We start from the raw sequence: 14,136 nt of genomic DNA, 5'->3' as shown, positions 1-14,136 counted from the left end.
GGAAAAATGTGAGATATACTTAAAATTATTCATTTTGATCTGAAAACAGTATATATATTATTTTTAATGTGAGTAAATACAAACAGTTGATCATAAGATTGACCAGGAACACGCTAGTCTTTGAGTTTTACAATTAAATTTTACACATACGGGTCTTACGTATTTTATTTATCACTTAGAGAAGTGCCTAATATCAGGGTAGTATTTTTCATTTACATAATTCCCAGAACATAAAGCAGTAAAACATTTTACGTGTGCTCTAAAATATAGATGTTAAAATCATATAGAAATTACACATAATAAACATTATTAAGACAATTTAGAATTAGCATTGCAAAATTGATTATTTTTTTCCTAATCTACCTAACTAATGCTTTGAAAAAAGCAACCCTCTTCTCTGTGGCTATCTAGGGTTCGTCAAAACTCAGAAATGACAAATATCATTGCAATTTCATAAGAAAGTGCCTCATATTGATGGAAGGTATCCATTTCAACTTAGTAGAAATTTCCATTACCAACTTCATCAAAAATATTTTCTGCAAATCCTCTCCAAGTTCTGCTATCCAATTTTTCATTAGATGATAAAGGTAAGTGGCTTTTTTTAATCTCCAAAAACTCTACTTCTTTAAAGCTAACTTAATTTCTAAAAAAAATACATTTTGAAAATTGCTCTTTAATGTTGTAACTTTAAATACCATTCCCAATAGAAGAATTAAAACAAGTTTTCTAATAATAAACATGTGTACTCCATTTTGTAGCATTATACCTACCATTATAGATAACTTAAACAACCAACAAACCCACATAGACATATGTAAGGTGCAAAAACTCATATGTATGGACATACCTTTGCTCTTGTATCAAACTTTTCTGCCACAGCGGGTTTACAGGAGATATTGAGAGCAGTTATTCCCCCAAATGGAACTATTCCTTGCGATGGAATAATATTAATGGTAGGCAAAAGACTCTGAGTACAAACCTGTAATTGAAAATTTGTAGAAAAGCTACATTATTCTTTAAGAATATAGTTTCAAAGCTTTCATAGGAAAGCCTCCACGCCACTACCTAGAGAGAAGATTTCCAGGCACAGGTCATAAAATGATTTTGTAGTAGTGTTTGAAAATACCAAAGGTACAAATAGTTTGGACTAAAACAAGAAATTGCAACCCTATCCAAGAAAACAGAATCTTCAGTAGTGACAACTTCCAATTCAAATAGGATGCTGAAGTTTATTATCTGGAGTGCTTTCAAGACAGCAAAATTTATAAAGATGATATTTCTGTTTGAGAAGATGACAACATTCTACATACTACTTTTGAGAGTTTGTCTTTCCCTGATCCCAAAATCTCAAAATAATGTTACTGAGGAGGTAGGATGATGAAGTAATCTCTTGTTTATCTCCTTGACAGAAAGACTAATGTCTAAGATATCATTTTGATCTTCAGAAAAGTTCTAAGTAACTTACCAATTATTTATTGTATGGATTTTCATAGGCCAATTTAAACCTATTTACCATGCTTTAAGCTAGAATAATTTAAAGGGAAAATGGCCAAGAGATTTTTGGGACTAAAGGAACAAAGAGACTATGTAGGTAAGAATTAATTCTAAAGCAGTAGAGTAGAAAAGAGCATCCTCATTTTTCAGTTTTGCTAAAGATTTCATTTGGGCAGAAAAAGACACATTAATGTAAAGCTTGAATGAAAAATATCAAATGCTAACCTCTACTACTATTACTGGGAGAGGAAGCTGGTCTTACTACGTTTTTCAATTAAAAAAAAAAAATCACCACTTTGCTCCTCTTTCCATTTAAATCAGAAGCAACAACCATAAACATACTCTCTCCAGAATGGTCTTGATCTAGGTCCCAGGTGCTACCATAATGGCCCTGATTACAGAGTGAAATGAAAAGGAAAATCATATAAGTTAATATGCAGTGTAACATTAATAATGTATATTTTAAAACTTAAATATCTATTTTTTTCAATAAAACCAAATAACAGAAAGAATAAAAGGGAAAAGAGAAGAAACAGAGAGGCTAAGGAAGGTAGTGAGAAAAATTGTTCTTACAAGAAATTAACAGGACAAACTAGATGAACTATACTCAGATAAATTTCATGTGAAGTGTCTAAAGATTAGCAAAAGTGAAGAACAAAGTATTAACTTCATAGTATTATGACTATGTCATCTGATCCAAATAAGAAATTACCAACATCCTATGTTACCTTGAAATAAGCATGGTTTTGTCCTACATTTTGAAGAATGGCTTTCCTCCAAGTTGTTAAACCTTGAGGGCAATTACTAAAGAGTATCCTTGGCTGCAAAAGTAATACTTTGGTGCGACCAAGCTAATAATGAGAGGAGGAAAGAAAAAATACAATTGAATTAATGGTAAATAAAATACTTTAATTGTTTTCATCACAAAAATAAAGTATTCTAATTTTGAATATATATTAACCAAAGATATAATTACTAAAAGAAAATAAAATAAAAATTATAATACTTCTATATTCTTTATTCAGTATGTTCTAGCATGCAAAATAAATCACAAATCAGGATTATATATATTAGTTTTGATGAAAAACTACCCAAGGTATAATGATTTTATTTTCCAAAATTTCAACTAAATCTGTGATAATCTAGTTAAGATGGGGTAATAACATCATAGGAGATATTTTATTTAGATATTTTGGCTGTAATAATAATTAAATATTTAGATATTTAGAATTTAGATATTTAGATATTTTTAGGTAAAATATCTAGATACTGATGGTAATCATAAATAATGGGGATAACAGTAATAATAATATTATTGTGTACCCAGTATTAACCAGATATATGATTAATTTTTACTTACATTTCCACTATGGTCTACCAGTTCAGAAAGTGCTCAGAGGGAAGCTAGACTATGCTTATGTTATCCATCTTTAAATACACAGAGCCTATATGGGGCCTAGTACAGTGTAGGGGCTTAATAAATAAATGTTAAATGAATGAATGGATGGTACTATCACATTTTACAGTGGAAGAAACCAAAATTTAGGGTGATTAAGTATTTTGTCTAACTCATACAATGATTACATAACATTCGCCACCTCCACGAAACATGTATAAATATATTTCAACAAACATATGTAGTTTTTAATATGTCAATCTTGTGTGGTCTCTTTACAGCTGAAAAAACTCTTAACTATGAACAAGGAAGTAAAGTCAATTCTCCTCATGGGGAAAGAAGAGAAGGTAAAGAAGCTATAAAAAATACATTTTTCACTTTAAGATATGACACAATTTTTTTCAGCTTCAGAGTGACTTTTAAAATAAAAAGTGTTACCAGATTTTGTGGAGTGCTTAAGAGAAAGAAAAATGAATGGAATATTTAAAATATACTCCCAAACTAGGGAAGGCAAGAAGAGTAAGATAATTCTATTAAGAAAGTAGATCCAGGACTAAGAATTGTGTAGATTAATAACTGAAAGCGATCTTAGACAGCATCTACACAACTATGTACAAGGTGTTAGCATGTGCTGTGCAAAAGGAAAGAGTTGAAGGCTCACCTAAGTATGGAGAAGAAGGTGCCAAATGAAATTATTCAGGCATGCTTCTACTAGAAGTCTACTCATGGGGCTTAATATATTCATAATGAGCCCTTTGCTTATCAAAAAATGGAGATTCACAGATTTACATAAGGAAAGGACTCCCCCTCCTCATCTCACACAAAGCACCTCACAGAACTAGTGCAACATAGACTGATTTTTGGAAATGTTGGTATCATCCACCTCTTTGATATTTCAGGAAAGCAAGCAGTAGCCAAAGGGAAACTAGAATCCAAGTTTTCCAATTTCTCATTATGTGTTCTTGACCCTATTGTCTTCACTTATGAAATATTATTTGTTATTGTCATAGGTTTTAATATATTCTATAATTACATCTATTTGAAGAATATTATCCAGGTAATTGGAATAATGAATTTTCAAACAAAACTAACAGAAGAGTAAATAGATCAATCAGGCCTTCATAAATGAATGGCAAACAAATGAATATTTTATTTAATCACTTCATGTTTCTCCACATACACATATACATGTGCATGTTATACTTCAATAGAAAGTTTTTGAGAGAATAAAACTAATTTACACATAATGAAAAGCAGTAGGACCCAGCTTATTTTAGGCTTAGATGAAAAATCATACTGAGTTCTGTCATTTGCCATCACTAAAATTAGTAAAAGTAGATGAATTTCTCATCTCTTGAGGCTAAAAACTCCTTCACAGCTGAAATATGTAAGAGTATCATCATGTCCTAGGAATATAGATGGGATTTAGTAAAAGAGCATTTGGCTTATTTAATATTTCTAAGAACATTGAGTGGGAAATTTGGTACACATGTAAAATCATGCTTGGTGATTGAGTCATGAAGTTAAGGCCTTCTGGACTGTACCAGAAAAAGGTTAAAACTGCATATTACAGCTTTCCCTTTACGCACATTTTTAATCCGTCAAGTACATTCTCTGAAAACATTTTCTGTGTCTCTTAATAAAATAATTTCATTTCAATGGCTCCCATGATGATATTACATATTTACAGAGGCTCTAACAAAAAACTAGTACTGTTGGCATGAAAGTCTTGCATTTCAGAGTTAATTCTAGATATAGGTAACTATACACACCAGGATATACCCAACCAATTCATAGCCCTCAAAACAAAAACCATGTTCAAGGAAAATAATTACATGTGCAACACATTTTAGCTTCAATGCATTTCCTTGAAAGACATGAAGAATAAATTCTCCTTTTTCTGGAGAATTGAAGCCCAGCTGCCATGTTACTTCACATTCCAGTGAGGAGTACGCTTCAACATTGCCTAGAGAAAATGTAGAGGGAAAATAAGACATTTTCCACATTTTAATTGTATTTATTTTTGTTAATATCCAAAATAAGAGTTAAGGTAAAAATGTGATTGCATTAAATAAATTATTAAAGTTAAACTCCAAAAACAGAAAAATACTAAGTGAGATAGTATCAAATGAGTATTGACCTATAGGGTTTGATTAAAATAGAAAATACATGCATTATTTTTCAATTTTAATAGGCAAATAAAATATATGAAAAATATGCCAATATTTGGAAAACAATAGAAAATTTAACAATGAAACAAACACTCTATGATTAGAGATAAATTTACATAGAGACAGTAGAAAATCATTTGTGATTCCTAACCAAATTGCCCACACCACAAGTTTCCTGACATTCTGGAATACTTGCCAGCATCATTCATTCAGCTTTCAGAAGGAAGAATTATCATTACCAGATAATTTTTTTGAAATATATACATCCCTAGAGATGTAGCTTCTGATTTAGCTATTGGTAATTAACAAATTGCTATAATTCAAATACATTGAGAACTCATGTGGTATCAGGTACATTTGGTATGAGCTGTTTTATCTGTTTAAATTCATCATTTCCTTTGGAGTAAGGAAAATAATACTTAATGGAAACAATATCTTAGATGTTCTTCCTTCAGAAAGGGAGAAGCCCCTGAGATTCAAAGACACAGGATACTGAATGAAAACTTTGCCTTGGGTCAGGTTGACTGTCATGGAATGGAAGTTTTCTAAATCTTAAAAACTATACAGTGCCTACCTCCCTCTTAGTTTTGCAGTGGCCATATAGGGAAATAACAACATATGTACAGGGAGTAACATAGTGTATGATGCCCGGAAAGCATCCAATATCACATATTTTTAATACTCTTGAATGCCAACACTGTGTTAGGCACATTAATTTATAAAAAGAAGAGAACTGGTTATAGAAGTGCCATCAGTTTAATAAGGGTCCGTGAAGATTACATTTGAATGTAAATAACAAAAAGTTCTGCTTCAGTGGGTTAAGTAGGTAAGAATTGATCTTATGCAATTAAAATCCCAAGGATAGGTATTCCAGACCTGTCTTAACAGGTTGACAATGCCTTCAAAGACCAATGAACTCCTGTTAGATTCCTGTATTAACATTCTTTACCATGTGGCCTTCCTCATGTATCATATATCATGGTGGTTAAAAGAGCGCAAATTTGAATTCCCAGGCAAGATGGCCGAATAGGAACAGCTCTGGTCTGTAGCTTCCAGCGAGATCAACGTAGAAGGTGGGTGATTTCTGCATTCCCAACTGAGGTACCCGATTCATCTCATTGGGACTGGTTAGACAGTGGGTGCAGCCCATGGAGGGCAAGCCAAAGCAGGGTGGGGTGTCGCCTCACCCGGGAAGCACAGGGGGTCGGAAAACTCCCACCCCTAGCCAAGGGAAGCCATGACAGATCTTGCCATGAGGGATGGTGCATTCCGGACCAGATACTACGCTTTCCCCACGGTATTCACAACCCACAGACCAGGAGATTCCCTCAGGTGCTTACGCCACCAGGGCCCTGGGTTTCAAGCACAAAACTGGGTGGCCATTTGGGCAGACACTGAGCTAGCTGCAGGAGTTGTTTTTTTTTTTTTTTTTCCCCATACCCCAGTGGCACCTGGAATGCCAGCGAGACAGAACAGTTTACTCCCCTGGAAAGGGGGCTGATGCCAGGGGGACAAGCGGTCTCACTCAGAGGATCCCACTCCCACAGAGCCCAGCAAGCTAAGATCCATTGGCTTGAAATTCTCACTGCCATCACAGCAGTTTGAAGTCAACCTGGGACACTTGAGCTTGGTGGGGGGAGGGGCGTCTGCCATTACTGAGGCTTGAGGAGGCTGTTTTCCCCTCACAGTGTAAAATAAGCTGCCAGGAAGTTCGGACTGGGCAGAGCTCACAGCAGCACCACAAAGCTGCCGTAGCCAGGCTGCCTCGTTAGATTCCTCCTCTCTGAGTAGAGCATCTCTGAAGAAAATGCAGCAGCCCCAGTCAGGGGCTTATAGATAAAATTCCCAACAACAACAACAATGTTTAAGCTGAGAGCCAAATCAGAAATGTGATCCCATTCACAACAGCCTCAAAAGGAATAAAACACCTGGGAAAACAGCTAACCAGGGAGGTGAAAGATCTCCACAATGGGAGTTACAAAACATTAGTGAAGGAAATCAAGGATGACAAAAACAAATAGAAAAATATTCCATACTCATGAATTGAAAGAATCAACACTGTTAAAATGACCAAAGCAATGTCCAGATTCAATGCTATTCCTATCACACTACCACTGACATCTGTCACAGAATTAGAAGAATATTATTTTAAAATTCATATGGAACGATAAAAAGAGCCCAAATAGCCAAGACAATCATAACCAAAAGGAACAAACATGGAGGCATCAACTTCCAGTTATCCATATACTACAAGAATACAGTAATGAAAACAGCTTGGTACTGGTAGAAAAACAGACACGTAGACCAATGGAACAGACTAGAGAGTCCAGAAGTAAAGCCACACATCTACAACTTTCTGACCTTTGACAAAATTGACAAAAACAAGCAATAGGGAAAGGACTCCCTATTCAACAGATAGTGCTAGGATAATTGGCTAGCCATATGCAAAAACAATGAAGTTAGGCCCTTTCCTTACACAACATACAAAAATCAACTCAAGATGCCTTACAGATTAAAATGTAAAGCCTAAAATTAAAAATCCTGGAAAATAACCTAATAAATCTCCAGGCATTCTGGAGATAAGCCCTGGCAAAGATTTCATGATGAAGATGCCAAAAGCAATTGCAACAAAATCAAAAATTGACAAATGAGACCTAATTAAAGAGCTTCTGTACAGCAAAATTATTAACAGAGTAAAAATACAACCTACAGAATGGGAAAAAATATTTTCAAACTACATATTTGACAAGTCTAATATTTAAAAATGGGCAAAGGATATGAACAGACATTTCTCAAAATAAGACATTCATGCAGCCAACAAGCATATGAAAAAAAAATTCTCAACATCACTAATCACTAGAGAAATGTAAATCAAAACCACAATGAGATACCATCTTACACTAGTCAGAATGGTTATTACTAAAAAGTCAAATAATAACCAATGCTGTTGAGGTTACAAAGAAAACAGAATACTTATACACTGCTGGTGGGAGTTTAAATTAGGTCAGCCACTGTGGAAACCAGTTTGATATTTCTCCAATAATTTAAAATACAACTACCATTTGACCCAGCAATCCCATTATTGGGTATATAGCCAAAGGAATATAAATTATTCTACCATAATGACACATGCATGTGTCTGTCACTATTAACCATAGCAAACACACAAAATCAACCTAAATACCCATCCACACTAGACTTGATAAAGAAAATGTGGTACATATACACCATGGAATACTACATAGCCACAAAAAAGAATGTGATCATGGCCTTTGCAGCAACCTTGATTGTAGCTGGAAGCCATTATCCTAAGCAAACTGATGCAGACGCAGAAAATCAATATCACATGTTCTCATTTATAACTAGGAGCTAAACATAGAGTACACATGGACACGAAGAAGGGGAAAACAGACTTTGCGTACTACTTGAGGATGGAGATTGGGAGGAGGGTGAGGATTGAAAACTACCTATTGGGTACTATGCTTATCACCTGAGGGTCAATTGGTACATAAAATTCACGTGACAGGCGATTTTCCAATGTAACAAACCTGCATATGTACCCCTGAACCTAAAATAAAAGTTTTTAAAAATGTATATTTTGTCTAATTGTTATACCATCACTCCAGTTTTCTTATGTTTCCTGTTCGCAAGTTTTTTATCCTCTTACTTTTATCCTGTTTCTTTGGATTTAAGCTACTGTTGTAGATTGTTTGTGGTAGATATTTCAGTTTTTGCTGTTGTTTTAATATCTAGTAGACAGTCCTTGCCTTTTTATTTGATACTTGTTTAATGCTTTCATATTTAGCGCTAGAATTGATATATTTGAATTTATATCTGCTCTTTTATATTTTGTTTTATGTTTGGCTCATGTATTTTTATTCTTTATTCCACCTTTACTATGTTCTTTGGTACTAAGTGAATATTTTCCACTGACATTTTAATTTGTGTAATTATTTTCCCCTTTATGCTGTTTGTAGAAATGTTACTCTTACATAACTTTACTCCCCTTTTTCTCCTGTAGGTGGTACTGTTATATTTATTGTATATTTATGTTACAATCTCAACAATATATTTTTATAGCTATTTCTTTATGCAATTTTGTTTTACATAAGCTGGAAAGACAAAGAGAGCAATTATGTATGTACATATATAATCACATATATATATTCACATATATATATGTTTGTGATATTAACCTTCTTATTGTCCAAATAAATAAATATAATACATGTGAAAAATACTTGGGGAAACAGTTTCAAGTACATAGGAGGAGGGTGAAGCTAAAGAAACTTTGTGTCCATAGCAAAAGAGGTTTGGGGAAGAGTTTTTTCAGATGAGAACATTGTTGCCCTAAACAAAATGAGGGTACTGTTGGGAAGAGGAACCAACATCAGATATGAATTTAGCAACGCCTGCCAAAATAAGAGAGAGATATAAACAAATAATTGTTGATGACATAACAAATGCATAATAGGAGCAGAAACAAAGGGAATTAGCCAAAAAGCTAGAGGAAACTTCATTATATGGAGATGGCATGTGAATTGTGACATGAAGGACGATCAGGAATTCTGCAGAAAGACAAATCCTGGGGAATATGTAAAAGTCAGTTTACAGAACAGCTTTTTCCTGTTCTTTGGGGTTTGGGGAAGATTGTAATGGGAAGTAATTTCTGCAAAGAAGATTCAGTCCTATAAATAAAGCCATCTTAGTGCGCTGAGAAGAGTTGAAAGCAGTGAAAGAATTATACATCCATGTTGACAGGTCAGCTTGAGAAGAATTTTCTCCCTCCAATGAGCACAGTTATATATTTTTTCTTCAGGAATATTAAGAATACCAGGGGTACGGGAAAGAAATTGGATGGCTGTGAAGGAAAACAAAGCATTTCTCCCCAATATATTAAGACTGTTAAATTAAAAACACAGGAGAACACTGGGCCTCAGCCTCTGTTTGCCTGATGTTGGGACGTAAATCCTTCCTTACTGGAGATGCCACTTGCTTACTGCCCCAGAGAAGACATCAGTAGGCACCAGAGAAATCTGGGAGCAGATTTTAGGTGCACGTTTAAGATATTCTAGACAAACCTTCTTCAGTTTCTTTGAACAGGTATCAAACAGTGGTTGTTGTATTATCAGCATTCCAGCTATAGGTTCTGACCAACCATCTGACACTGTGCTAAGAGTGTTTAAAAAGCTCAACACCCTATACTTTTCCTTGTATTAATATTTCTCTATTCTAACTAGGGAGGAATGGGCTGGGCTTGCCTTACGGCTGCCATGGTAAAATCCGCCTTCTTATATTTTTCTGCCTTTTAAAAGACTGGAACTGCATTCTCCTTTGTCTTGCTATGCTAAGATGTATTGCTCCTTGTTAAAATACTATTTAAATAAGACCTCTAAGCCACTGCCTTGAGAGAGATACTTTTGAACTGAGGCCTCTCCTATGTGATCAGCACAGCATGCATCAATAAATTTCTGCTGGTTTTCCTTTTGTTGTTCTGACTTTTGTTTTCAAGAGAGTATCTCAGTTAAAAATTTATGAGGATTGAGAAAATAAATTAGATTTTCTCCCCTTCAGCTGGATTGAGCAAGGCTGGGACTGGTAGAGCTGGTACTGCATATAACCAAGGAGTGAGAGGAGTGAGAGAGAGTGAATTATCAAAAACAAGTTCATGAATTGTGTGATTCAAGGATTTAGTAAGGATAAAGATAACAAAGACAAAAACAAAACAAGACAAGCAGAAGCATGAACAATACTCACAGAAAAAATCAAATTAGAAGTGAATTCTGTCTTAGAAAATATCAATCCACTCTTGGCCAGGCATGGTGGCTGTAATCCCAGCACTTTGAGAGGCCGAGACAGACAGATCACCTGAGGTCGGCAGTTCGAGATCAGCCTGACCAACATGGAGAAACCCCGTCTCTACTAAAAAATACAAAATTAGCTGGGTGAGGTGGCACATGCCTGTAATCCCAGCTACTTGGAAGGCTGAGGCAGGAGAATCACTTGAACAAGGGAGGTGGAGGTTGTGCTGAGCTGAGATCGTACCACTGCACTCCAGCCTGGGCAACAAGAGTGAAACTTTGTCTCAAAAAAAAAAAAAAGAGAAAAGAAAATATCAATCCACTATTATATTTCTCCCTTACAATATCCACTATCAAACACAAACACAAAACCTATCATGCTTCAGGGAAAAAGGAAAAAGACATTACAAATTTTAATTTGGAATTATTCATTTTAGTTTATAAAAATATAGAGAGAGGCATATGATTAAATGTATTGTCCAGGATGCAAAACTGATATAGCACAAGAAAAACAGCTTGGTAAAAAGTCACTTTCTATTTATAAAATGGTAAAAACAAGATGGAATTGAGTAATCATTATATAAATATTCTGAGAAAAGGAACTTAAGCAAAACTGTATATGCTACAAATTACAAACACTTTTTTCAATGCTATATGAGATAGATTTGAGGATTACATCATTGTACTCTTAAAAAGAACTTAAGTACTAATGGCATTAGTTATACAAAAATTTTATTTGAAATTAAATATATTTGTGTGTTTGTATCTTGGTAATTGTTTGGTTAAAAATTATAAGAGGTGTCATGAGCAACCAAAGAAAATCAAAGTAAATGTAAAAATCTCTCCTGTAAAAATAAGAGTTCTAAAGATCATAAGAAGCATAACTGGTGCTCCAGTTTATAATATCATAATTCCACTTCTCTTTTACAAAAATTAAGTATCATCATTACATTTCCATGGCAGCCATAAGGCAAGTTCAGCCCATTCCTCCCTAGTTAGAATAGAGAAATATTAATACAAGGAGAAGTATAGGGTAGTGTGCTTTTTAAACACTCTTAGCACAATATCAGATGGTTTGTCAGCACCTGTAGCTGGAATGCTGATAATACAACAACCACTGTTTGATAACTGTTCAAACAAACTGAAGAAGGTTTATGTAGAATATCTTAAATGTACAGAAATATGTTCTTTCTTCTCTAATTACTCTCTCAGTATTTCAATAGATTGAGGCAGGATCCAGTATTTTCAGTATTATAATTTATAAAGAGCTCAGTCAAGTGAATCTGTGAAATACTGATGAAAGTATACCTCAGATACTTAATAAATTATGATCTAGAATCGTTTTAAATTAATCCACATTAATAAGAATATCAAATAGCTGTGTCAGTGATCTCCAGACCTAATGAAGGGACTGTCCTACTCTTCCACTTGTTAAATTTGTCAAAATCTCTATCTATACATCCACACTAAAATTAAGTGAATTTAATATTTAAGATTGTTTTTATAACATTCCCTGTTACAAGCACTTTCAGAGTTATGTAAAATACTGATTTGGAAATGACTGATACTCACAAGAAAATATGTTTAAGGCAAGATTTCTACACACTAGGACTCATCTGAAATATGAAGTACAGTCTATTTCTATTTAGACTCTAAATAATTACTATTGCTAAATTAGACTTAAAGAGGGAGCGAGGGGAAGGGGAAGGGAAATAAAAAGGGAAGAAAGGAGGGAGGAAAGAGGGAAGGAAGCAGGGAGTAAGGGTTTACTAATGAGGATGGATGGAAAGGTACAGAATAGGTTATTATTCTGAGGATCATTTCAGGAAAAAAATTCCAAACAGATTTAGAAAATTTTCATAATACAATGGCTATCCATTTATTTGGCCCCTACTCTTTGCCAGGCATTAGAGAAGTTTCCCAAACATTTAATCTTTGAGATGTATTCATCTCTCCATTTTACAGATGAGGAAACTTGTATTCATAGAGTACTTTGCTTAAGTTAAAATAGCTAGTGAGCAGATAAGATTATCCAAAGTCCATTTTACTTTCTATTCATGCAAAATTGGACTTCGGCTGTTATAAAGCACCAAATGAGTCACTATAGATACAAAGATCCAGCCCTTTCATCTAGCTGGAAAGGCATGACATGTACATAAAACAAAGATACCGTATTGATCATTCAACTTCTAAATTGCGATCTTATTTCCTAAATGATAGCTTGTGCCATCATGAGGTCCTCACAGTACATCACAAGGATGTTTGCCAAATCTGACAGGCTACTAAATAAGTCACAGTTTAGCAGTTACGAGTGTTCATGTTATAGCGGGTGTACCATGTGGAATTATAGACTCCAGGGAATGGCGGAAGCAAGGTGAAGAGGATGGTTCACAAACACAGGGCACGTCCAAAGTGGTATATCTGAGATTGTCTTCTATTAATTAAAAATCATCTTATTTAGTTTTAAGTTCTTAATTTTATTAATTGGATTTTATGAGTTGTATTAAATATTGACTGTAATTTCTAGATCTTTCTAAAAGAATTCATACTCTAGAAAAATATGTCATTCTGAATCATAGATTATCATCATGATCTAACTAAAACGAAACAAAATTTATTTTGTCCCTAGGTATCTGTGATGATCAATTTTATTTGTCAACTGCTCCAGGCTGTAGGGCTCAGTTATTTGGTTAAACTCCAGTCCAGATGTTGTTGTGAAAGTGTTTTTTTTTTATGTAATTAACACTTAAATCAGTAGGCTTTTTGAAACAGTTAATTGACAAAGACTATATACGTTCAAGGTGTACAACATAATAATTTGATATGCATACGTAATATAATAATTATCACAATCAGGTAATTAACATGCAGATTACCTTTCATAATGTGGGTGGGTCTCATCCAGTTATTTGAAAGCCTTAACAGAAAAGACTGATGTCCCAGGAAGAATAATAAATTCTGCCTCCAGAATTCCTTTGGACTCAAGACTCCACCATGAACTCTTCCCTGTATCTCCAGTCTACCACCCTGCCCTGCAAATTTCAAACTTGCCAGCCCACACAACCACACAGCCTGTGAGCCAGAACCAGTTCCTTAAAATGTCTTTCTCTTTATCTCTCTCTCTCTGTCTCTCTCTCTCCCTGTTGGTCTGTTTCTCTAGAGAACCCTAATAAGGGTTCCATATTTCCAAATCATATTATGTCTGTAAAAATAAATACCCCTGATGACAGTATCTGATTTACTTCTGTACTCTTGGTACCAGTACACAGTACAC

General features: G+C 34.5%; 1 protein-coding gene across 1 annotated transcript in view; it reads right to left on the bottom strand.

Annotated features, from left to right (window-relative positions):
- Nucleotides 1-14,136, bottom strand: part of CFAP47 (cilia and flagella associated protein 47) — a 455,808-nt gene that overhangs the window by 388,668 nt on the left and 53,004 nt on the right. Inside the window, exons 16-18 of the mRNA XM_011960616.1 lie at nucleotides 4,726-4,856; nucleotides 2,223-2,345; nucleotides 848-979 (exon numbers count right to left, since the gene is read on the bottom strand). Coding sequence (XP_011816006.1) covers nucleotides 848-979; nucleotides 2,223-2,345; nucleotides 4,726-4,856 — 386 coding nt within the window. The remainder of the gene's footprint in view (nucleotides 1-847; nucleotides 980-2,222; nucleotides 2,346-4,725; nucleotides 4,857-14,136) is intronic.

Source organism: Colobus angolensis, unplaced genomic scaffold (genome assembly GCF_000951035.1).
Source record: "Colobus angolensis palliatus isolate OR3802 unplaced genomic scaffold, Cang.pa_1.0 Scaffold518, whole genome shotgun sequence".
Lineage (NCBI taxonomy): Eukaryota > Metazoa > Chordata > Mammalia > Primates > Cercopithecidae > Colobus > Colobus angolensis.
The sequence above is the reverse complement of the archived record's forward strand: the minus strand, read 5'-3'. Positions and strand labels throughout refer to the sequence as shown.